Source organism: Lepidochelys kempii, chromosome 1, assembly GCF_965140265.1.
Source record: "Lepidochelys kempii isolate rLepKem1 chromosome 1, rLepKem1.hap2, whole genome shotgun sequence".
Classification (NCBI taxonomy): domain Eukaryota; kingdom Metazoa; phylum Chordata; order Testudines; family Cheloniidae; genus Lepidochelys; species Lepidochelys kempii.
The window spans coordinates 277217347-277245035 of record NC_133256.1 but is presented as its reverse complement, the minus strand read 5'-3'; the positions used below and the strand labels follow the sequence as shown (position 1 = coordinate 277245035).

At 37.1% G+C, this 27689-nt stretch overlaps 1 protein-coding gene across 11 annotated transcripts in view; it reads right to left on the bottom strand.

Annotated features, from left to right (window-relative positions):
• PPFIA2 (PTPRF interacting protein alpha 2) overlaps positions 1 to 27689 on the bottom strand; it is a 619912-nt gene that overhangs the window by 445374 nt on the left and 146849 nt on the right. For 3 of the 11 annotated variants that reach the window (XM_073327630.1, XM_073327631.1, XM_073327635.1), the window contains exon 1: positions 5357 to 5788. The exons of 5 other annotated variants lie outside the window; for them this stretch is intronic. In XM_073327630.1, the coding sequence (XP_073183731.1) occupies positions 5357 to 5437 (81 nt within the window). In that variant the 5' untranslated portion in view covers positions 5438 to 5788. Of the gene's footprint in view, positions 1 to 2570; positions 2675 to 3399; positions 3478 to 5356; positions 5789 to 27689 lie in introns of those variants that run through there. 3 more of the 11 variants (XM_073327632.1, XM_073327636.1, XM_073327633.1) reach the window with 2 other exon arrangements.

The following is a 27689-nucleotide window of genomic DNA, read 5'->3' as shown; positions in this document are numbered from 1 at the left end:
GATTTAGTAGCATTTTAAACGCACTTTGCACTGGTACAAATGATACAATGTGCAGAGCAAAGGAGAATGAGGCCCTATCACTACAATACAACATACTATGCAAACACAGAGGATTTTTCAATGGTACTAAAAATGTTTCAAGACCTTGCCTCTGATGTCAAGTGATTGTGTAAGGCATTTATATAAGTACTTTAAGTAATAAAAGAAAACTGAGGGTTTAATAAATATATTTTGAATACAACCTTAGGTTATATATGTGTGTATGTATACACATACACACACCCACACATATAACCTAAGGTGAAAAGTGGTTCATAGTAAGTGAAAGCCATTACAAATTTTAATAAGATCATAGAATCATAGAATATCAGGGTTGGAAGGGACCTCAAGAGGTCATCTAGTCTAACCCCCTGCTCAAAGCAGGAACCTCCTGCTCAAAGATAGGTAAGTCCTCTGTTACAGAAGGAGCATTTTGAGTCATTTACTACTTTTTCCACACACAAAATGTGTATTAAGGAGAACTTTAAGGATGGTGAGTGAAGCACTCATAATGATAATAAGAAGAATAATTAATAATGATAATAAAAATGAAATGTAATGTCAGGATAAATATACGGCTTTAACTTTCCTCACTTCAGCTATTGCCATCTAGAAATCACATACCATTCCTTAAATAATAATATTTTTCATATAACCTTAGCCACATGTCCACAGTATCTACCAATATATTTTTGTCATTCTTGCTTACTTGTTTTTAGTTCAGACTATAAAAGCACAATAGGATTTTAGTGATAGGTTATATATAAGTATTGTTTACTAATAAGTATTATGACTTTTTTGTCACCATAACACTTCACATACAAATAAAATAAAAATAAAAACTAAGTTCTTCATTTCATGAGATAGTTTTAATGTGTTAATAATTCATTGCTACACAGTACTGATTTGAAGGCTAAGGACCTAGATGTATCTAGCAGACATGCATAGCTCTGTGCACTGGAGAACTCAAGGAAGGTTTCTCTCTCTAGTGCAGAATTATTTCGTAAATTCCACTTGGGGTGGTTCAAATACTCTCTGGCCAGCACTCAGAATTGTACTTAACATGACATGATATTACCTTAATAACTGAAAATTACAAGACAATTTTTAATAAGTATTTCTGATGGTACCATCATTATGGAAATCATTTTTCTTATGCAAAGATACCAAACATAAAGATCTCATATTTGGTTTGTTGATAGATTTTGTTGAGACAAACTTCAAGACAAGTCCAAAGATAAAAGATTCCATAGTTTTAAAGTTATGAAAATTTAGATTGGACAATTTCTTAGCAAAGACTTCCGATTTCACAAAAAGGCAAGAATTTTGACTGCATATAGTGAATATACATTGACATATACATACATTTTTTACAACCAGTGTTTTTTCAGCTTAGCAAAGCACAGAAGCTTTGTGCCCTATTTACAAAGCAAATTTGAAGTTTGAAAGTTCAGCTACTTTTGAGATATCCCTCCAGAATATTTTTTAAAACTTGGGTAAAATATAATTTTGCATCTCATAAGGTGCATCCTATTGCATGATGAAAAACATAGTTAGAAATACTACCTTGCTTAAGCCATGCTGACCCCCATCATCACATTATGCACATAATCATTGTATTACAATGAAATTCAATACATTGTGCAGACAGTGGAATGCATATACCAGCCAAAGAGGAATTTAATGTTAGTAATATTTGGACTTTGACATTTATAAGTTACATTAAAGATAAATTCTTATTTCAAGGACTGATGGCAAATTAAATCATCCATGTACAGCAGCAGCAAGGGTATCTTCCTATACAAGGCAAAAGAAAAATTAAAAAGAAAAGAAAAAGGAATATCTGCCTTGTTTTACACAGCTACACAAGTATACCAAGTTTTACATAAAAGAAGCTAAATATATTCATGCCCACGCAAATAAGGTGAAATAATGATTCATTGATATACAGAAGCCTAAAAATCTGCATTTTATTTGTTTTTATTAAAATAAATCTTTATTAAAATGGTATAATCCCAATTAATTGTTACTGTCATACAGCATTTATGTAACTCCTTTATATAACCTCATCTCAGAGTAGTCTTCTGTTTTAATTGCTTTGATCGAGTATACTCTAAGGATCAAAGCCCAGAGACTTGTTTTGATGATAACAAGCAGTTCAGCAAATACAGCAGCCCAGATCAAAATTTAACACTATCAGAAGTTCAAGATGATTCTCCTGAGTTGAAGAATATAGTGACCGATATTTTCAGGGTCTCTAAAGAGTCCATGGATGTCTAAATACTGTTTTCTAATACCTGTGTAATACTTTTCCTGAACACTGGGTGACCAGGACATCAAGTGTATGATATGCCATAAATATGACTTTTTGAAATAAATAAATAAATAAAGGCTAAGTTTGTTCATTCCAGTTCATGTTACATATGGAAATTTAATTTCATAAACACTGCAATTCATTTGAGAGAAAATGTCTACATTAGCATAACCTGCTTAAAATAAATCATGCAAAAAATTTATGTGAATTTGCATACTTATGGCACACTTCATAATCTCCTCTCCTTTGATGCGTATTTAAACATTTCAGTTGTTGAGGAGAAGTTGATTCCAAGTCTTATCCTTCATCTTTCCTGAAGTGCTATTTTAGCAAAAATTGAAAGACATCTGAGTATTAAATGAAGAAAAAGCATAACTCAGCCCTCTGTATTTTAACCCGTATTAAATTAAGTTGATCATTCATAGCATTTAATTAAAAAACTGGTAAATGTTTTCCCCAAAATCTTTTACACAGATCTCTAGTGGTTTTGGCTCTGCCCAATGGCTGAGCTATGCTAGCTACATTTATACAAGGCAACTATGACTCATTGGCCTGCAGTGTCTAAATATGTCTTATTTCCTAAGAATTTCAGTTTAAAAGTATTTAACAAATATATGATTTGTGCACAGGCTTCGTTTCTTTTAATACAGTTGTAGGAATATACGGATAATATTACGTGCTGAGATTCTGAGTCAGTGAAGCTATTTTAACAGCTCTGTTATTAATAACCACAGTTTAGGACTGGTGCTGCAAACTTTTCCTCGTGGGTTTAACTTTAAGCATGTCTGTAATCCCAATGCCTTCAGCAGTACTATTCATGTTCCTAAAACTAAGTACATGTATACGAGTTTCCAGAGCCCTTATATAGTGCCTTAACTTTGTATGGCACTTTACAAATATTACAATAAGAGATGGTCTCAAAGACTTTACTATCTAAATTAGACAAGTATAAAAATATGTAGCTAACAGGGGGGAAAAAAGAGAAGGTAACAAAAGGTGGGACTAGGGATTAAACAAACACAGATTCATTATTAAGCAAATCTTACCAATTCTTATCTTTTTAAAATACAGGTTGAAGTAGGACAGGAGGAAAAGAGTAGACAGCACAGGAATGGAAGTCAAAGCTAGAACCAAAGCGAAAGAAGTGAGTGGGCTCTGAGGTGAGATTTGAAGAAGAGAGGGGGTGCTTTACATATATTTTATTTTTTTATTTACTTTTTAAAACTATACATATTGTTTTCACTATATAACATCAGGTTCAAAGCACATGGCAAGAAAATATAGGAACTATATACTATACTATAGTATACTAACTATACTATAGGAAGAAAGATATAATTTGGGGTCTTTTTTTAAAAAAATGGTCTCCCAATGGCACCCAGATGCATTAGTACACAGACAACCTATCCTGTTAATAGCAGTTTCATTTTCCAAGATCAGTCAGTGTTATATTGCTCACTTAGCATCCCTAATTAATTAATTTCTTCCTTTAGATTATGCAATCTCACCCCAAAATCCTATGGATAAATAAAGTAGTTCTTGAGAGACATTTTTGTTCATGTGAAAATGAATGCTATAGCCTGGGTATTTATTCTAACCATAACATAAACCTACATAAAACAGCCTTCTATCAAGTTGCTATCAGAGGCTCTATGGTCAAAAAATAACACATGATGAAACAGCCATGACTGAGCATGTTGACTATACTGACCCTTTCAGTTTAAGAGGCTCAGAAAGAATACCTGATGCCAAGAGTTGTGTAAAAGATCCCAGCTGCAGGAGACTGTAAAGAATGTTTAGATCTCAGTGTGTGGAAAAAGTAGTCATTCTGCAGAAAAACAGCCCTGGGGCACTCATGTCTCTGAATCATTGCCAGGATCAGCAGATATCTGCTGTGAGGTAGACACACACTGTTTCAGCACAGCCCTCAACTATCAGTAGATATCAGTGTAAGGATGGCATGATTAAAAATAATAACTTAATAGAGGAAAGGAATATGAACTAAAAAATGTATACAGAAGTTCTTTCAAGTTCAATAGATGTAATAAATGCATCGGGTGCTAAGTATTTTAGTATAAACTTTGTATCATCATATTGATTGTTCTGGGAATGTACTCAGTTTGTTATACATTTAAGGTGCTATTCTCGAATCCTGAATAGTAATTGCCAAATGAACACTGATACACATATTTAAGCATGGAGATATTTGTTTTAAAGCTGAGCTGAAAGAGATAGTCAGTTTAAGTCATGATGGGTTTGAATTGTTATTCAGGGCCAGAGTGCTGTAGGGTGCACTTTTGTCGAGCCTTAATGTGGGATTACCTAGTTTTCTAGATTGAAGGCATTAAAGATTTCATTTTTTTGAAATAGGTTAGGGATAAGAGATTTTTACATCAAACATATCACAGTTTTGTCAGTAATTTCTTACCTTTAGCTATAGCACAGAAGACTATTCACCTGCATAAGGTGAAAGTTGGCTGCACACTGAAACCCTTAATAGTCCTAACAATAGATTCCTGCAGCGCTGTCTATTGCTCACATATTACTACTCTCCAAATGAATCACATTGAAGGCCAGACAGCATTAACCTACATTTAGAATATTAAAAACATGTCTCTATCAGGATGGGTACATTACATAAAGTTTCAAAAATACTTTTGAATTTTACAATTTGAAATTTGTGATGATGCCAAGAAAGTGTCTATTATTTACTAAATGCGAACACTAATGCAGCTCTGGCTACGAAATTACAAAATCCACTGAACCTGAGAAGGATAATATTACTGAAAATATTCAATAATAAAAACATACCCAATGCAACTCCACCTTCAATTACAGACAAAGTAAGTAAACTGATTTGTGACAATACTAATTTCTTACATCTCTTCTTCCCCAAATAAACAGCAATTAACACACAGGTTTCTTATCCTATTTAGCTTACTCTTATTCAAAGTTTACCTACATTTTAACTTCCAGATAACTGATGTTATTAAATACACTTACCTGAAAAGTATAAAATCGGGTCCCATTAGGAGGATGCACCTTAGGGGAGCCAGAGACAGTGTTCATATCTGAGAAAATCATTTCTGATCACAGACACAATACAATCCACAAGGAGATACAGACGCAGAGTAGAGTGCTAAGCTTACAGATAAATCCTTCATATATTTAGGGAGGCAACTGTATGAAATGAAATCTGCTTCATCCATTCACATACAGAGTGACAGCATTTTGAATTCCCCACTCCTACATTTGTGAGCTGTACTGTAAGGTCTTCAGTCACTGACCTTTGAGTGCAGCTAGTTCTTTAGAACATGCAGGACGAATAAAAATGAGAATTGTTGAAGAAACGAAAGCTAGAACTACAGTAAACGGAGCTTGGGCAGAATCTGGCAATGCTTTGGACCTGCCCATCTGTTCCCAGTGATAATCACCTCCCTCCACCACAGCCTAGCAAAGTGATTATGCTAAGCATCCCAGTTAACCAATAACACAGTTTCATTTCAAGCAAGCAAGCACAGTGTAATGCAGAGGACCTCTTCTGACTAACCTGGAGCATGTCTGAGATTCTGTTTATAGCTATGTTTGATAACAGTGATTATTTTATCATTTCAGTTATTAACAACCATATTAATTCTTACTTTTTGCTGACCATTGTTTTATTTTAAACATTTATATATGATTTTTGCATTGTCTTTTTACCCAGCTGAAAAAAAAAAAAACGTGTTGCTCTTCATGTGAAAAAAAAAAATGTCCAAACAAATTTGTGGCTTATCTCCTATAGACTGAGAACATAATGAAAGACAGGGATACAGAAATAAAGTCAGTTTAATTAACGGTTAATGCAACACAGACTTCTTTTCCCATTATTTGTCCCTTATCTTTAGAAATGGCTTCAAAAGCAATACTAATTATAAGGGTGAAATTATTTTACATTTTTCCTCAGTCTTCACGTTTTTCTCAAAGCCGTTCTACAGAAACGACGACATCTCATTTTCATAATTCATAACACGAACTATTGATTGTAAAACTGATCTACAGGTGAACATACACTGTATAGACATTTCTTGGAGATATTTCTTAAGAATAAATCCATTCCTTTTTTTTAAGATCACAAAATGATACTTGCAAACATCTATGCTGAACAGGCAACAAGGATTCATTATGTTACTTGTTCACACACCGATTATTCAGGCGACAGGAAGGCAATAAAAGATTATATTCAAATGACCTGGCACCTTTTAACAGAAAAAAGAAATGTTCCATTTACACATAATTCAAAGGTGGGGTTTGAGGAAAGGATGGAAAATAGAACACAGCTAGAAAGATAGAGCCTTTATGTTCTATCAAGCATGTTACCTTTATACAAAATTTTAAAAATGAGAAAGAGCTTAAGAAATACAAATTTAAAAATGGAATCTGTCAAAAAACTAAGAAGCTGCCAGGCTGCCAGCTTGGTTCTTATTCTCTTTCTGCATTTCATTCTGAATAATCTTAATGTTTTAAAGCAACTCAATATAATATAGTTCCTCTGCTTTTATAATGGTTAATAGAGGGCATATATTCCCACATATACACAGATGCCCTTTTCTTTAAATTTGCATGCTGACCTCTGCTGCTGTCCACATTATGGTATGATGCGTCCCATAACGATATTTTGTAAACCAAATTCCCCCTTTGTTCCAAGTCTTTCCAACGACTCCCTTTTAACTCTACTCAGAAGTGGCCATAATTAAACTAGAATTGTTATTTCGACCCATTCTTGTACTGAAGCTTGCAAAAGCTACTCATAAGTCTTTGCTTAAGAAATAGAGTATAGAAGCTGTACAGTCTATTTTTCCCCCTTTATTTTGGAAAGAAGGACTAGGCATGGGGTTATGCATTTGGGTCACTCAGCTGGCAAAAGTAGAAACTCCAGATCTTTGGTAATCTCAGTAGGGAAACTTTCATTCTGAGCTACTATTTTGTTGCTTTATAATCATCCAAACAAACATCTGCTGCTATTTCCCCACAGTTTCATGAATAAACAGCATTTTGTGTAGATTTGAAGACTAAAGGGACTAGTATGATTGTATAAATCTGACCTCCTGCATACATAGGCCATAGAATTTCACCTAGTAATTCCAAAAGTCTATATCTTCTGTTTAAGATAGAGCATACCTTTTAGAGAGACATCCACAATCTTGATCTAAATACTTCAAGACCGCATCCTGTTGATAAATTGTTCCAATGGATAATTATCCCCACTCTTAAATAAATTGCATTTTATTTCTAGTCTGAATTTGTAGAGTGTCAGTTTCCAGCCACTGGATCTCATTATGTGTATTTCTGCTACAGTAAAGCTCCCTTTACTATCAGAGATCTTCTTCCCACCAAGCTACTTCTATACCATGATCCACTCACCTCTCAAATTTCCCTTGGAGCAACTAAATAGATTGAGTTACTTTAGTCTTTGACTGTGAGGCAGGTTTTCAGACTCCAAGTAATTCTTGTAGCTCATTTCTGAACCTTGATCAATTTGTCAACATCCTTTTAAAGTCTGGCATGAGAACCAAACACAGTGCTCTCGTAGCAGTTTCACTAATGCCCTATCCAGTGGTCTTGGCACTGCCCTACTTCTGTTCAGTATTCCCCTGTTTGTAAATCCAAGGATCGTATTTGCTCTCTTAGCTACAACATTGCACTGGGAGCTTATTTTCAGCTGGTTATCTACCATAACCCGCATGACCTTGCTTTCCTAGCATCATTGCTTTTCTAAAATACAGTCCCTCACCCTTTAAGTGTGACCTACATTCTTTGTACCTGGATGTATGAGATTGCATTTGAGTATTTTAAAGTGTTGTTCAAATGAGCCCACCTCACAAAGTCAGCCAGATAACTCTGTAGAACTGATCTGTCCTTCATATCTACTACTCCAGTAATCTTTGTTTCATCTGCAAATTTTAACAGTAATGATTTTATCGTTTCTTCCAGATAACTGTTATATTGAACAGAGGGATGCCACTGGAAACAGCCCTATGGTAGATAATTCTTCATTTACAACTACTTTTTGAGCTCAATCAATTAGCCAGTTTTGAATCCATTTAAGATGTGCTACTTCGATTTTTATGATGGTATTTTTTAAAATCAGAATGCTATGCAGTACTCAGTCAAATGCCTTATCGAAGTCTAAGTAGAGTTCCAAAACTCTAACTGTGCCAGAGGGGTACCAAAGGGCTATATATTCCATCCCCTCACCCCAATCTCAGCAGGAAAAAACCTAAGTTTGATCTCCACCCAGGATCTCCCTGACAGAACAAAATGCATGTTTCAAAACTCAGCTTTAAAAAATAACTACTATTTTGTCTCAGGCTAGTTTATATGAATCGTTTATTTTGTTGACCACTTTTTGAACTACACTTTGCGAATCTACATCACTTTTTCATAAACCAAGCCAAAGTTTAAAAAGCTACTCCTCAACAAATACTGGTGCACTGAAATTTGGTAGCCAGGGCTATGACATCCCAAACCTTTAGAACAGTAACATTCTTTAAGTAGCAGCATTCCTTTGTGGGCCTGACAAACGCTGGATACCAGCCCTCATATCTTATTGGATCTGGCCGGGAATGGATCTCACATGCAAATGTCATTAAAAGAAAAGGAATTTTCATTTGTGGTCTGACAAAGATAAAGTAAAAAAAATCCAAATTAGCAGGTCGTGGAATTCAATAAAAGATGCACTAAACAATGGTTAGGCAAATAACACTTACGACATTTCTGGCAAATAGTGAGGTAACCTTTTTGAGACCTAGACCCGCTTGAACACCATTGATCAATCAACTCCTCTGGAGGGAGCACACTCTAATAACAGAAGTCCTTCACAGACTATAAACTCTTCCTTTATAGGCCATATCTGTTGAGATCAAGTGTCTCTCCACTGATGATCATCCTCCCAATTCTGAGAGTTGGAGCTCCTTGTGTTCAAACCCTACCATTACAAGCACCATTAAAGTTTAGGGTAGTGGGATAATTTTGCACTGAAGGTTAGGGGTGGGGGAGAGACAGAAACATTCCCCACAGCTCCAGAGGGTCAGCTTCTTTCAGTACAGTCAAAAACATTCTTTCTTGTAACCCCTTAAAAACAAACAAGAAAGTCAAAGTCACCTCCACAATGCTTACTTTAGTGTCTTGCTGGCGTTCTTCCTTTGACTGGCTTCTATACTGTGCTAGAGCAGACTTCAGAGAGTTCACTGAAATATCACCCTCCCACTAATCGGCTGGCATATGTGGAGAGTACTGAGCACTGTCGTGCAAAGCCGATTCAAACTCTACTCTCTGTCTCCTCTGCTGTTTATCTTTACAGCCAGCAAAACATTTTGGAGAAAGGCCCTCCCCCAGAAGTGAAAAATTGAGGTAACGTCAATAGCTTTCTTCCACAGAATTTTTATGCCCATGCCAAGAGTCTTTTCCTCCCTGGTTTCTGGGCTGAAGCTGAAGCTTTTCACCTTTGGACAATCTAAACAAGTCCTAAGTCAGGTCCCTGGCTCCTCCTGACTCTTAACAGGTTTCTCAGAGGATGCTGCAAGAAAGCCTCTAAGGACTTTTCTTGTTGGGACTCCTGTATCTACATTGACAGTCTGCAAGTCTAACTTAGGTCTTCCCCTCCGAAGGCTGGATTCCTGAAGCTTCCCCTTGTTACCACCTATTCCTCATGGCCTAGAAAGCTGCCTGACTTATCCCTTTCTTCCTCTAACCAAAACCTGGGGACCCCTGCTTATTTCCCACTCTGATGAATTTCAGTTGACTATGATGGAGATTGTTCCCCACTGCACTGATCAGTCAGGGTTGTCCATCCAGATCTCCCCTGATCAGTCTCGAAGCTGCAGCATCTTAGTCCCAGGCTGGCAGAAGGACAGTAATGGCCTTTTTAAGGATCCAAAATAATACCTCGTTTTGTGCATTGCTATGAGTATATGTCACACTAGATTTAACTGCAACTTAATTTTTATGTTAAAGAAAACCTCATCTTCAAAACACCATTTTGCAATGAAACACAGGACTATGCATTAGACAAAGAATAAAACAAAGAACATTGTTTTTATCGACAAAAGGCAGTTTCTTCTAAATGGTTTCCTATGTTAAGGGTTAAAATGATAGCAACATGTGATACAAAGTGCATGTTTCTGGATAATTACAGGTCTAATTTGATAAAAAACTAGTGATTTAAATCTTAACTCAAAACATCTGTTTTTCCATTGCTGTTCTCTACCTATTCTGGCAAGGAATATGCCATACAAGAGCTAACATGTTTAACAAGCTACCCACATTTGGCAATTAATAAAAAAGCTTCTCCATTGATGCCTTACATTTTTGCATATGCACACCCTTTAATTTTCTAAGTATTTATTTCATACATTTTGTAGCCTTTGATTAATTTGGAGTGCAAATTGCACAAGTCACTGATAACAGGTTCTTTACCAGGCAGCAATGTAAAATTTATTATGAAGTATGAGATTGTTGAGCCACACACAGAAACTTAAAAACTGTAATTAACATCCAAATAATTCCAAACATAAGCATTAGCATACAGACAATAGATATACAGAAAGTAACAGTCCCCAATACTAGCATACTCACAACACCATGGAGACTGTTGGAAACAAAGATAGAAGGAAACTGTAAGCAGGGATCATCATAAATGGGATGTGATGATCTAGGCTGTCTCTATCTTATCATCCTGATGAACCCGCTAGCAGTTAGACCCACACCTGTCTAGTGACTATATTTGAATTACCTCCTGGCCCACTGTCCATGAGTGGCATTTTGTGGAACCATAACTTGGGCCTTATTGCTGACATAAGCTGTTTGCATCAATACATTTCCCAATATTTCCAACACGCTAATGCAGTTAACCTCATGGTTACAAATTCCAAAAATCCCCTATTTCAACCATATTTTGTTCTTTTGTAGTTTATGTGTTTATCCCCACTGCACACATTGCAAAAAGCCCTTATAACCTTATTACCTAAGTCAAACACTCATCCTACCTTATAATAATGGCCATGCTAACTGCCAGGCCTCACTAGACCTCTTGCTTATAGCCAAGTCTATTTCCAAAAATATTTTAAACAACTATTTCCCCTACTTAAATTAAGTTGTCATGGGATAAGAGGGAAGATCTTTTCATGGATTGAGAACTGGTTAAAAGACAGGGAACAAAGGGTAGGAATAAATGGTAAATTTTCAGAATGGAGAGGGGTAACTAGTGGTGTTCCCAAGGGTCAGTGCTGGGACCAATCCTATTCAACTTATTCATAAATGATCTGGAGAAAGGGGTAAACAGTGAGGTGGCAAAGTTTGCAGATGATACTAAACTGCTCAAGATAGTTAAGACCAAAGCAGACGTGAAGAACTTCAAAAAGATCTCACAAAACTAAGTGATTGGGCAACAAAATGGCAAATGAAATTTAATGTGGATAAATGTAAAGTAATGCACATTGGAAAAAATAATCTCAACTATACATACAATATGCTGGAGGCTAATTTAGCTACAACTAATCAGGATAGAGATCTTGGAGTCATCGTGGATAGTTCTGTGAAGATGTCCATGCAGTGTGCAGCCGCAGTCAAAAATGCTAACATGATGTTAGGAATCAGGATGTTAAAAAAGGGATAGAAAATAAGACGGAGAATATCTTATTGCCCTTATATAAATCCATGGTACGCCCACATCTTGAATACTGTGTACAGATGTGGTCTCCTCATCTCAAAAAAGATACACTGGCATTAGAAAAGGTTCAAAGAAGGGCAACTAAAATGATTAGGGGTTTGGAACGGGTCCCATATGAGGAGAGATTAAAGAGGCTAGGACTTTTCAGCTTGGAAAAGAGGAGACTAAGGGGGCTATGATAGAGGTATATAAAATCATGAGTGGTGTGGAGAAAGTGAATAAGGAAAAGCTATTTACTTGTTCCCATAATATAAGAACTAGGGGTCACCAAATGAAATTAATGGGCAGCAGATTTAAAACAAATAAAAGGAAGTTCTTCTTCACATTGCGCACAGTCAACCTGTGGAACTCCTTGCCTGAGGAGGTTGTGAAGGCTAGGACTATAACAGGGTTTAAAAGAGAACTGGATAAATTCATGGAGGTTAAGTCCATTAATGGCTATTAGCCAGGATGGGTAAGGAATGGTGTCCCTAGCCTCTGTTTGTCAGAGGGTGGAGATGGATAGCAGGAGAGAGATCACTTGATCATTACCTGTTAGGTTCACTCCCTCTGGAGCACCTGGCATTGGCCACAGTTGGTACACAGGATACTGGGCTGGATGGACCTTTGGTCTGACCCAGTATGGCCATTCTTATGTACTTGTATAGTAGTGTTTCCTTAAGCAACTTATCTTATCCTATCATACAAATGTTAATACAAAAGCCTTTATGTAAGGAGTTCCAAGATCACGTCAGGGGTGAAAGGCCAACAAGGCAAATAATTAACATCAAAGTAATGGAGGACTGGTGTGAATTTACCTGTCAAGCTGAGGAACTTTGAAAAAGCAATCCATTTTTTTTAAACTATACGAACCCAAGCCAAGTATCATCCAAGCCAATGGTAGCAGGATCAACTCCAAAGTATCAATTTGCATGCATAGTTGATATGAGCCATTATGTTATCAATATTTTCTCCAAATATTTAAATTTCTTTTGTCTTTTCATCCCCGTGCTTTCCAAGGTTCACAATCCACACAACACATTTGTTTCTTTTACCAAAGGCAGTGAAATGGTGAGACTCATTGCACATTTTCCAGATAGCTTTCATGTTAAACATTAACCACATCACTTCTGCTTTGTGAAGTTGTGAAAAACCCCTTCAAGATCATCTTTTTAAAATCTAGCATTCTGTAAGCACACCTTCAAGAAAGATGCGCAGAGACTCCTGTCAATGTTAAGAGTGAATTGTGTGCCTAATCTCCATGCACTGCTTTAAAATGCACCTTTATTCATTTAAGTATTCTCAAAACACTGATATTAACTGTGAGTGCTACAAAAACTAAAGTCTCTAAAACATTTAGAGAGCTAGAGGCTCTGACCATGAATAATTGAAAGACAGTAATCCTTATTCACAGCTCTGCTGAAAAAAATATTTAGATTTTTTTTTGTATAGGTGTTATTTAGTGCATTAATATCAAATGGCCTTGATATTAGAGTATTTTCATAACTATTTTGGTGGATTTTTTGAAAAGAAATGTGGGTTCTTCCTAGCCCAAATTTGTATCCCTAGCTGCTTTATGGAAGATCTGCAATTAAACTGTACACTTTTGTAAAGGAGTATTTTTCCCTCAAAGTAGCAGTACAGGGATTATGTGACCGTCCCCTATTCCCAGAAGCATGGTTTATTCAATTGCCCTGCACTCTATGGAAATCAACCTCACGGGATAGATATTGAGGATGCACTGATGTAGGTGACTAAATACCCAATAGCCCAGGAAAGTATTTGAAAGAGGCTGTTTGCTCCGATGATAAAGTCTACTTGAGTGACCATTCTAAAAAATGGAGACCAGAAATAAGAAGATCCAACAAGACAAACATTTCTATTTCTCCATCACACCAGCCAGGGGATATGTTGTATTTTCCAAATAATGGCAATGAGGTGTAGAGCTGCTGAATTTTCTCATCAGAGATAAGAAATGCACCCCCACTGAATATATTAAAAATATTTAACACACACTTGGGCCCAAGATCTGTTCTTTCCTGCATGAGGTTATTCCAGGCCCAAGGTTGTAGGAACTTTCACAAACCCCAACGAGGTGAAGGGACAAGAAGAGATCTAGAAAAATGTGAATCGGCCTAGGGGAGTCATTTGCTCCTTTCCACCAAGCAACTCTGCCATTTCCAGGTGTGCAAGGATTTTTTTTTAGAAGCAAGGACCCTATGAAACAGGCCAGCTCTTCTTCTGGATATGTCAGCCTTCTCGATATGTCAGCCATGAGCTAGCATCCATGGTCTAAATGGCCATGGATATTTTCCATTAGATAAACTCCTTTATTTCGGCAATTTAAAATGTTTTTATACTGCTGTAGTTAAATGTTGCTGTATGGCTCTTTATATTACAAGGAAGTGCTGGTACCTCCACAATACACCGTGAAGCTGGCATTCCATTGTAAACCCTATTTTGACCCACTCATAGATAACTGAAACTAAGTATCTGTGTAATTCTGAAGACAATTGGATTACAAAAATAAATCCAGTTGTAATAGCTGAACAAAATGTGCAGTTATATCAGATCCTTGCATACTGTATGTTAGCTGCACTTTGAAGCATAAAGACTCGCAAGTCCATGCCTTCAAACACCTTGAAAGTGAGTGTACTGAGAATAATTGCTTATTCTTAGTGCTTTATGAAACATGTGCTTCATTTCATTAACTGTTGCAATTATTCCGAATACCCACGCAGTCAGAGCCTTCATCAGCCCATCAAATTCAAGCTTTCATGATACACATTTAATACACATTCTAGATGGCAATGGCCACAGTCCATTTTTCTTACACTAAACAGAATCTTGGCACAACAAAAACCCCACCATAAATTAACAAGTTTAGAATCACCAATTCAAATACATGAATGAGTTTATGAATGCAGGAACTGACCTAAATATCAATTTGCAGAGCCTAGCTAGTGTATAGTTCCTCAATTGACAAGAATCAGACACAGTGTGGAAGCAAATAAATTCAACATATATCCCACTTGAGCTTAAAAATTCAAACTGAAGTTTGATGACATTGACAAGTTTAAAGGAAATACAAGATTCCTACCCTTCAGAGCTCTGTTTGACTCTTGTATAGGTGCTCAAGAGGAAGATGGACACAAGAAATCTCCTCTTTTTGTGCCGCTCTGTAGCTGGCAGCCAAACACAACTGGGACAGCTCTATGCTAATGCTTCTCTGGGGGCTAGCCTGCCCAGAACTGTGAGTAAGGACTTGAGAAGTAGATGGGGCTATGTCTTTTGTCTTCTCTACACTGGCCAGGACCATACAAAGCATTCCAACAGCTGTACTCACCATGGGACATCGCAGTTCCTAACTAATTCCAACATGGATACCCATCTCCTAAGTACAATTTGGTCCTAAATAAACCAAAATTGCACACTGAAACTCACTAGGAGACTGAGAAGATGGTGTTACTATTTGTATCATATTCTGGAGATGTTGGATGGTGACGGCAATTTAGTGAGTGACTGTTAAAAAACCCCCAACATAGTTATGAAAGTAGTATGAAGGCCATTTGATATTAATGCACTAAATAACACCTATACAGAAAAAATCCTAAATATTTTTTCAGCAGAGTTATGAGTAAGGATTAGTGTCTTTCAGTTATTCACAGAGCCTCTAATGCTCTAAATGTTTTCAAGAGAATTAAAAGAAGATGGATGGGAATATGGAGGGAAGGGGAGTTCGGGCATAGGGGGTAGAAAAGAAGTAGGACTGAATATGAGACTGAAAGAAGGAAGTGAATAGAAGGGGAGAGGGATGTGATAAATTAGAGATGTATCTCTCATCTAGTCAACAGTCTAGTCTAATATCTACCTAGTTTTAAAATATATCTAATTTTCCTTCATTCCCACTGTTGGGCTTCAGTTATCCAGAACACACATACTAAGTTGATGAGGGTTGTATAAGATGGGCATTTTCAATTTGTCTACTGGCTGTCACATTTGACAGCAGAAGTGATTGCATTTCTATGGTGCCTAGACATATATTTTCTGAAGAACCCTAAGATCCTCTAGGATGAAAAAGCACAAATAAGTGTAAAATCTGAGTATTTGTAAACTAAATTAAGTTTTGAAACATACATTTACTACTACCCACAATAAAATTATAGTCATCTTTAAATTAAATATTGGTGGATCAAAACCAGTAGAAAGATAAAATACTGTCTTCCCAAATGGTAGTGAAAAAGTAATAAAACCAGTCAGCTTGCTATCTCACCCTGCATCATATCACTTAGATGTGTTTTACATGATAATTACATCTTTTAAATTACTATTATAATTATTATTTATAATATACACCGTGGCACTGATGTGCCTGGCACTTTATAGGCAAATTCAAAATGACAACTTGCCCAAGGACTCTAGAATCTAAATTACACATAACACTGCAAGGGATTACAATAAACCAAGGATGAGAGGAAGGCTGAGGAACAGTGAAAGACATTGAAAGAAGATGGTTGTAGCCCATCTATCTAGTTAGTTGATTTAAAGAAAGATAAGTTAATATGTTGCAATATTTTGTACATGATGTTTGGAAAAAGTGCAAGAGCAGAGGCCAGCAATGGAAGGTTGACAGAAACAAGTAAGGTTAAAGGAGGGATCTGAAGGTGAATGAGTTTTCTTGGCCCACCAAATCATAGTGAATCTTTCAGGAACAATGACCTGAGAAAAGGAGCAGAGTTATTTAGGGTAGGAGACGTGAGAAGCACCAAGACAATGCACTGAACTGCCAATGTGAACAATGTCCGTAGAATAACAGGGGCAACAGAAAGGTTGATGAAGGCAAGGGGAAAACTGGGCATAGATTTGAAAATGAACATTTTCATTTGCCCCCAAAATTTTTGACCCCTTCCTTGCAAAAGGTTTCTCTCATTCAACAGGAAAGAACCCCAGATAACAGTATTAAAAAGGGCATAGTTCTGCCACCCTTTCTTATGGTGAGGAGTATCTTGTTCCACAAATATTTCCACTAACTTCAGTAGAAATATTTACAGAATAGTTGAAATTACTATTCAGCGTGAGTAAGGGAAGCAAAAGTAAGCCTCTGAGGTACAAACTGGCAGGAAGGCTCGTGCAAGGACAATTGTCTTAGTCATTTCTCTTCTCGCTCTGCTCCATCTGGAAGATAGCTATTATTATAATATGAGCAGTGAAGGTTGCTACCTGGCATTTTGTTGTCCTCTGATTCATTTCAACTTTGGATACAATCCCGTGAACCTTTACTCATGTGAGTAATCCCAGTGACAAGCTGGAAGTACTCACTTGAGTAAGGACTACGGATATGAGTCAACCTTTGAAAGAGAAAGCCTGTTTGTTTTCTTATTTGAGTAAGAATTCATAAAATGTTTTTGATAATGACAAGTACACTGGGTAATCATATTTACATAGAAGTGAATATAATTTGGAGAAACATGAATTTCCAGGATAACAACTTGTAAAACTGGATAATTATGTTCTGCTTCACATTGCTCAAGAAGCTGAATACTACTAATGGTCTAATAAAAATCTGAAAAGTAGATTTACTCTAGTAGCTTTTACTGCATGAAACCAGCTGAGTAGATAATTAGAGCAATAATTCTGAATTTGCGTATAATTATTGTTTTTGTAGCAATTGGAACCTGACACAAGACTGTTAAAAACAAAGAGATAAAAGATTAAAATATATATATATAATTTACTGCCAACCTTTCAAAAGTGCTCATTAATTTTGGGTGCCTTCATTTTTTGCATGTATAACTGAAGATGGTTTGCATCTAATTTTCTGAGGTGCACAGCACCTGTACCTACCACTGGTTTATGTAGGAGTCGTATGCTCAGCAGCTTTGAAAATTAGGCCTCAAGGGGTCTCAATAAAATAAATGAAGCACCTATAATTATTGACCAGTTTTGAAAAATCTCAGACTTGTCATTCTTAATACACTTACTCTTTTAAAGACAATGCAAAACTACAAAAACTTGCATTACAATTTAATATTTAGGGTTGAGATAAGCAATCAACCCATCAGTACATTTTTTTTAGTATAAAGTAATATTTATATATTATCTAGTAAATGATGCCATTTTCCATAGTGTACACAATGTTAAAGAAATGGTTAGCAGTCATGAAGAACTGATGTACCGTACCTTCAGAAAGTATCCTATTTACTCACTGGTTGTCCTTAGCCTTTCAATATCACTCTCCCTTTCAAAACTGCAGCGAAAGTGTTTGTGTACTAATATTCTGTAAAATCATTTTTCCTCCAACACCACAAAGATATGGGATTCTATGACAAGTAGAGGCAAAGCTCTCCCCAGGGCAAATGGCTGTTCCGGCTCTTGACTCAGCAGACTTTCATTTTCCCTTACAAGTGCTTATAAAAATACAGAACTAGCCAACCCAATGTATAACTATTAAGCAGCAGAGCCAGCAAATGTTATATTTTTCTGGGGAGGAAATTATGACACAAGTATAGTAGGAAGTTAATTTTTTCTGAGCTGGAAGTTGGGAATTGAAAAGGAACCTAAATATTCTAAGTATTCTAGATTCTAATATGTTGTGCCATTTCTTCACCCCCCACCCCAGTACTGATTGTCAATGATCCTTTTTTAAGGTCTTTGAGGGAATAATGACAGAAGACCTGTAAGCCAGGGCCAAAAAAAATCCCAAAACAAACCAAAAAACCTCACTAATTTTCCTAACTATTGGATAGAATCACTTCAAAACGTGACTCAATGAAAATATACATAGAGAAAAGATTTTTTAGCTGTCCATTTTGTAAGGCTTAGTTCACACAATAGTTGCCTTTGTTCTTTTTTAACCATGTAAAAGGAGTAATTATGGGATATTTTAAGATAATGTTTTGATTTTCATTCCATTTCATTCAGCATTTTGTCTGGATTAATAAAAGGAAGACTATTTTTTCTTCGATATGCACAGCATGAGTGACTGAGCATCATTATCCTCTAACCATCTTACTACAAAAAATGCCATTCACATATACAGGTGGAAAATGTACATTCTTGAACAGTCTTACAATTGAACAAACAGATGGTTCAATCTCATTCCCTAGATACAGAATGGAAATTAACACAGATCAATACCTACTAAATGTTTCTCATGTTCTAGTAAGTGTTATAATATCAATTGTAACAGCCTGGTAGAAAGACAGGAATGTAACTCTGCTCTACAAAGACCTTTTATTGGAGGTCATGGCACTTGAAAATTCACTTGAACTTAATGTCAGCATAAATGGCTCATGGGCAAAATATAGTCAAACCTACATACTGTGATACTGGTATGGAATTGCTCTCAAGAGTGGACCAAATCCTGGCCCTTTCTTACATGAGGGGTTCATTAGCATCTCAGGCCCAAGTAATTCAGGTCTGCACTGGCCCAGATAACTAGGTCAAACCCTAGTGTTAAAAAAGAGTGGAAGGTCTGCAGTCAACACCCATAAAAATACTCACGGGGAAGAAGAGGTTCATGATATTGAGGCAGTCTCAATATCAGACCCTAGGCGTGGGATAATATTTTATGGACACTTATGAGCTATGCATCTGCCAATGAGAGGGATAAAGATTGTGGTTATTTCTGAAGTACCAGGACTAGGGTTGAGGGGAGCTGTAATGGAGATATTTATGGTTGATGACCCTGAGACTAATTTTCCACCAATGCTGTCCTCAATGTACTTTTGAATAGCCTCAGGGCTGCTTTAAATTATGCCAGCCACATCCTCTCTCACACCAGCATATCTGGATCTACACCAAACAAAGATCCCTCTACACTGGGACAATACTTAGTTACTCACCTAGGACAGCTTTCTAGCCTCTGTGCAATTGAAGCATTGCAAGGATCCATACAGGGACTAGCATCAGCACCCAAAAGTTTGAACTACAACAGGTAAACAAGCTCTCAAAAATAAGCCATAAAAAGAGAAGATAATGTTATAATCTAAGACAAAATGAAAGGGATACATTATTGAGCATACAGGACAATGTATTCATTGAAATAGCCATCCCACTGATTCTGTAAAACAAATAAGAAAATGAGTTGCAGTACAGTTTTCAATAAAGAAAAAAAAAAGCCCTCAAACAAACCAACCAACTGAAATGCAAGGCTTAAACAAAATTTTGCATTTGCCTAAAACAAATGAAGCGACGAGGCACATCCATAATAATAAATTTGCTTCAGCATTTTAAATCTTCCATTATAATCATTCACAAGATTAATATCCTAGATTGCAACAGGCAGATGTGAGAATAAGAAACTAACATAACCTGACACCACTGCTGTGAAGCCGGTATTACTATATCTGTTTTATAACTGCAGACACTGAAACACCAACAAATGAACAGACCTCTTCAAGGCCACCGAGCAAGTCCATGTCACAGCAGGGAAGTCTCTAGTTCTAAAACCCAGTCCTGTGCTCAGTTCATGTAGCAGACAACACACACATACGATCTATATTATTTCTATATAAACACAGACAAGTGCTGTATATTAAATAGCCAGATAACTACCATACCAAGAAGCTTGGGATTTTGCTTACTGTCAGGTACTGGCAATATTAATGGCTTGGCTTATACTCATAGATAGTGCTGAACTAACTGTAGAGCAATTCATGCCTTCACTGGCTGTTTGAATCATGAGATGACGGGATTACTCTTAGTTTTAGTGAGGAATGATAAATGCATAACTGGCATATAGCAATCGAAGTACAATTATGACCCTTCTTAGTTAGGGAATTTCATGATTTTCCTAGTGGAGAATTATGAAATAACCTATGCATAAGGAGAGTTGCTCCCTAACCCTGGTCAGTTAGCAGTTGATTTGTGCCAATTTTTATCCTCTCTGCTGTAACTCTGTTTATTCTTATTATTTCTATAAATGTCCAGTCCTTTTCTGATTCCTACTAAGTTCTCAGTCTTAACAATGCTCCACAATGCCTTGTGGCGAAAAGATCCACAGACCAAATATGCATTGTGTAAAAATCTGTTTCCTTGCATCCATTTTAAATTTGTTGTCTTTCACTTTCATTGACAAGCCTTTGTATTTTGAGAGAATAAACAGGAGCACCTGCTCTAACTTCTCTATACTATTCATTATTTTATATACATTTCCATAATCATTTGTCTCTCCTCTAAATTAAACAGCGCCTCAATCCTCTCAAGATCTCCCCTTTTTGCGTCTAAATCATTTCCATTCCCAATCTCTAAACCCCTTCATCTTGGCATAGAGAGAATTTGCTTGTTTCTTCTTCAGCACATCCAGCTAGGTAGCCCTCTCATCCACTTACTAAGAATCCCAAATCTCCTAGAGTAGTAAATAGAGGTATCTGTGGTATTCTGTGGTTTTGTTAGCAGGGAACTATACTGCACCTCTGAGCACTCAGGTGTAACATGCAAATTTAGATGTAATAAAGACATAGCTCAAATCTTTTAAACACTGGTTAAGTTAAAAAACAGATAAGATTGGTTAGATAGGTTAGATAGAAATTTATTGGGAAGGAGGAAGAGATTGTGTATTCATTGGCAAAATATAGTCAAACCTACATACAAAGCCAGTAAGTCATAGATGAGTCAGCAATTTAAAATAAAACTTGTGAATTTAATAATCATGTACAATGACTCATCTCTGATTATTTTTCATGACAGACTCACTGCTTTAGAATACAATCTGAACAGATGAACATGGTTTCTATTTAAGTCAAACAAAGTATTTTATTGGCTCAAGTGTCTTTGAAGTGTTCACATATTAACCAGTGAGCTGCAACAACGCTTTATAAAAACCTTCACAAATATAAAATCATGTTTTTGTTATTAATAATTTCCCTAAAAATCACAAATAGCAAAGAGATATTTCAGATATAACAATCTACCTTTACCAGATATAAAAATATTAAAAGTCTGAGAAAAATAGTCATGGACTTCTTAACAATTGTGAAGATCAGAATCACAGCTGTCAATAACAGCCCAATTTGCAATTTTATTCATCAATGAATTTGTGCCAGTTTTGTAAGCATATCATACTTGCCACTGGATTTCTGCCCTAAGTTCTGAATAGGTTTGAATGAGAAGGAAACTGGCTGTAATTTCTCTCCTCTTGCCACTCGGGGACACTTATTTTGATGCTGATGAGAGTGGCATAGGTTTCCTTCTCAGCTGATATTCTTCATCGTTTCTCATGATAGTTTCCATAGGCAGAGACAACCACCTCTGCCGGTGGCCTCAGTCTGTCCCACTACCATCCTTAATATCAGCTACTTCTGACACCTTAGCAGTAGAGAGAGAAAAGCCATAGGGGGTGGGGTGGGGACCTCAGAGTAGGAGACAAGGATGAGTAGAAAAGGTCTGACACAAGTGGCAGAGTAAGAGTGGAAGGTGAGACACCCTGGGGCGAAATGTCAGTGGGTTAAAAAGAGCTAGACTTCAGCAGGAGATTGAAAATGATGACACACACTGCAGGACAGGTACTGCTATACTTCTGGTCACACTTGGTATTGTTTAGATTGAGATTTAAAGGTGTGATAGAAGTTACCTAACTCAATCTAATTAACGCCTTCTACAACTCTGTTCAAGACAAAACAATTGTACTTGCATGTACTAAACTGATTGAGTTAAAGTTAAGCTGTGTTTACATTGGTGTTAAGTGGGGTTTTCAATCAAGTTATACTAGCTAACTCAATAGACAAACAGCACCTTTACTCCTAGGATTTATCTACACCTAAAACACTACAGAGGCACAGCTGCACCCCTGTAGCACATCAGTGAAGACACTACCTAGCCTGTTGGAAGGGGTTCTCTCACCTGTAGATTCTCCACCTCCCGGAGAGGGGCAGTAGGTATGTGGACGGGAGAATTCTCCTGTTGACTTAGCGCTGTCTACTCTGAGGGTTATGTCAGTTTAACTACATTCCCCAGGGGTGAAGATTGTTCACATCCCTCAGTGACATAGTTATAGCAACCTAATTCCCTAGTGTAGACCAGGCCCTCGTCTAAACAAGGCTTCAAACAGAGTAACCAGTTGCAGGCAGTGAGAGAATACAATCAGGCTAGACTGAAGAGTATCGATACTGTTTATGGTGTTTTCCCCCATTGTTGCTGTTTTAAATTAGTAAATAATCCTTTAACCTGCTTTAGATATTATTGTATGCAGTACTGTTGTTGCCGGCTTGGTCCCAGGATATTTGAGCGATAAGATGAATTAGGTAATATCTTTTACTGGACCAACTTCTGTTGGTGAAAGACACAAACTTTTGAGCTTACTCAGAGCTATACTTCAGCTAATATTAAAATAATACATTATACAAGGAGTGGAAGGCAGTGTTCTGGAGATCACACAAAAGGAACAACAATATTGCAATGCTTGTTGAAAAGTGCTGAAAACAAGGAAAAACATAAAATGGAAATGGCTGCTGTGAAGGCTGTGTATCTGCAATATATAAATCCCCTACCAGCTGTACAAATTATGGGGAATGCTTAGGATACTTTGAAATAGATTAAACAGCAATTTGAACTGTATATGAAAGCCATGGGGGCTAATGGAATGAAAGATGAGCCAAAAATTGCATTTCTTTTTAATGGTAATTTAATCTTTTTAATGGCTGCTCAGAATCACTAGATATATACAATGTCCTTCATACATTGGGAGAGGAGAAAGAAAGGGGAAGAAAGCAGTAAGGAAGCAATGAAAAGTTTTGAGGAATAGCATCCTAGAAAAAATGTTAATTATGAAAAATATATTTTCCAAATAAGGATCCAGAAAGAAGGTGAAACAAAAGTGTCAAAGACTTCAAATTAGATATGCTCCAGGAATTATTTTGAGAAAAGTTCCTCAAAGGAACCTTTGAGGAAAGTGACATAGGTCCTATTTTAGACAACAGGTCAGACTAGATCATCACAAAGATCTTTTCTGACCTTGAAATCTATGAAAAATGCCATTCCATGAATTGGGACTATTCAAAGAGAGACTCCCTGGAGCAATGAAAAAGTTATGTGAAAGGATACTCAGGGACATGGACCTGACACCTGAAAAGTAATGTTCATATGCCATGCAGCAGAACAAATAGCAATGCAAGACAGTAAGGTACATATAGGGAGTAGTTTGGGGAGGAATGGGGAGTTGTTACCCCCCCAAACGACAAGCCTTGGACAGGCACGGAATTTGCCCCCTCCCACGGCCATGTTGGCCTGGCTGGAACTCCCCTCCTCCCACAAAATATGTAAGTCAAACTACACCTCTGGATACAGAGGATGTAATGTTTAATTGTGTGGTATTTTCAAGTAAGGAAAAAAACTACAGAAAATAAAAATGTAAAAGGAAAAAATCCTACAAAACAAAGAACAACAGGAACTAGCTAGAGCACAGAAAATATCCAGCATTCAAGCATATATGTAGACAACAATAAAGCCAACTATTTTGCAACAATGTGCAGACAAAGCAGTAAAATCTATGAGTTATAAATAGAATGCAGAGATTCTTCAAGTGAAGGGGAAGAGCTGTTCACAAACACCATAAAGAGAGACGTGCAAAAGCCTGGCTAATAAAAATACACACAAATGACCTACGAGACAGGATCAGAAGTGAATGTATTAACAATAGATACTGAAATAGACTGGTTCATAGGAAATACAAAGCTCAAAGGTGAAATTGAAATCTTACAGTGAGTGCAAATTTCACTTCTGAGAAAGCATGAACAGTCACTGAGATGCAAAGACAAAACAATAAAATCTTCACTGAGGAATTATGCACAGGTGAAGTGCATGGCCTAGCTAAAAGGGAGTTTAAAGGGTGCATTCCATAAAGAGTGACTCTGATAAAAAACCTGAACTAGATGTAAGCACACTAAATTGCATCATATGAAGATATGTTTACATGAAAGGGTCGTTTTGTGGTGACATACAGACACAGTTATGGGACAAGATAGTAGTTATAAAATCTACGGTGTTCCACAAGATTTAACAAGATATCAGAGGAAGACAGCAGATAGTATTATTCACAGAGTACAAAAAACATTGTGGCAGAGGGAGTGGAAAGACAGATGATAGACTCAGATTTCATATTAAGTCCAACAAGTTGAAGAAGAACATTTGTACTTGGAATTAAATTCCACAAAGGAATTAAATGTTTGCTGAGAATTCAGCAGTGACAAATTAAACAGTGAACTACATGTGTTAGCATGGTTTTAGCAGATTCTTTTGTATACAAAAAGCTCCAACATGTACATTCAAAACACTGTTTGGCATAGTCTGATTCTTAATGATACCTTTCAGAATATGTTTGGCACTAGAAATATAATTTGGGACAAAGGTTGGTTGAATGATTAAAGTTTAGGAACTTCCATAGTTTCAGATATACATATGAACTTCTGGATACTTTTCTGAAATCGAAGTCTTTGGGGCTCTCCTATCAATGGTTTTATTTGTTTCTTAAATACTCTTAAACTTTTGAAACATTCTATCATTGTGACAATTGTCAAAAGTCAATCATTTATAGATTAATCATCCACAGGTAGGTCTCAGAGAGAATCCCAACAATGTCATGATGTAATATATGGAGAAATCATGGACTTTTGGGGGCTGAAGCCAACTAATTCTGGAAAGATTACCAGTGGCTGAGTGGAACTTGGATCAGGCCACTCTCTTGGTAGGAGAGAGCTTTAAGAACATCTTGTAAGCTGTATAAAAGTTTTGAGGCCCTGATGATAAACATTTTAAGTTACCCAAAATTCATCAGAGTGAACTACTCCAGTGTTTGGGGCATAGTTCCTTTTAGAGTCCCAGCTTGGATATTGTCCCTAGAAAATGTTTTTAGATATTGTCAACATTTTTATATATTACATATAAATAACTACATTAAAAATGTTAAGTGCAAAGTCAAGCACTCGAATGTTAGGAAATGAAAGAATTACAATTGTCATTGTAATCTCCATTTGGCTCCCAAGGGCAAATGCATTATGATATGGTGCTTTAATTTAATGACCACATACTATTTTGTCCACAGAACTCCAGCCTCATTCAGTGCACGGGATGGATGGTGCTCACTTAAAAAAAAGAACAAAAAAGCCCAACATTATTGAAAAACTACCCATCACCCTCATTGTTCAATGTGTGGCCGTATGCCCTATTTACTACACACTGATCAAACACTGCTCTGAAGACAGAATTATTAATTTCCAGTGGGCTTTTCTATGGAAATCACCAACATAATATCTTAGTCCTTCATAAATATTAGTGAAATTATTTTCACAACACACATGAAATGGCGGGGGGGGGGGGGGGATACTATCCCTATTTTACAGATGGGACCTAAGGCACAGACACACTAAGCTCAAAAGTATCCACTAATTTTTGGTCAGACAGCTGAGAACCGATTTTTCAGAGCATGTAGCATTATATAGCACTTTGTGTGTTCAAAGTTCAAACTCCCAGTGAGTTGTGGTGCCATCTATTGCCTCACTGCAGTTTGGGAGCTCCATTGCTGCAAAATCATCCAGTATGTCTTGCACATTACCCAGAGTCACATTCCTGTGCAGCAGGAGGTGATTAATGGCCCTGCATACTTGCATGACAATGGCCCCTGCAATGGATTTCCTGACTCCAAAATTATTCCTGACTGCCCAGTAACAGTCTGGCTTTGCAAGTTTCCACAGAGCAATCGCCATTCGCTTCTCAACTGTCAGTGCAGCTCTCATTTTGATGTCCCTACACTGGAGGGCAGGGGCAGGTTGGCACACAGATCCAGAAATGTGGCCTTCAGCCTCCGAAAGCTCTGAAGCCACTTCTTGTCATCTCAAACCTGTGTTACAATGTGATCCCACCAGTCAATGCTTGTTTCTCCAGCCCATCACCTGTGCTCCACCATCTCCAACTATTTCATTAACACCACCAACGACCTGGAATTGTTTCTTTCTATGTCCTAAAGAAAGCAATGTAGCCTCCAAGGAATTGTCATGTTCTGCATGGCTCCTCTTGTGGCTCTGCAAATACTGCAGGATCCAGTTCTTGTGCTTGCAATACTCATGACAATAGTGCAGAGCTGCATAGGCTTCTGTCATAGATGGCGGACAGCCAAGAGGGACAAGTGGATTTATGGGACTTTGACAGGAAGGCACAAAATATTATGGGCTGCAGATGAAATTATGGGATGGAGAACACTGTATTAAGGGAAACAACGAGGAGTCCAGTGGCATCTTAAAGACTAACAGATTTATCTGAGTATAAGCTTTCATGGATAAAAACCCCACTTCTCCAGATGCATGCACGCATGAAGAAGTGGGTTTTTTATACATGAAAGCTTATGCCCGAATAAATCTGTTAGTCTTTAAGGTGCCACCGGACTCCTTGTTTTTGTGGATACAGACTAACACGGCTACCCCCTGCTACTTGGTACCAGGTATTAAGGGAAGTTGATCCCATGCTCTCAGTCACCCCCCTGCACAACTCGTGTCAGCCTCATCAGACATTGCAAGTGTAACATCGACAGACCCCCGTCGTTGGCAGGTGGGATCGAACCTGGGACTTCTGAAGCTTAGTGTATGAGCCTCTATTGCAAGAGCTAAAAGCCACGTGGCTCTTAGTTAAGGCTATGGCAGACTCATTAATCTCCAAGTG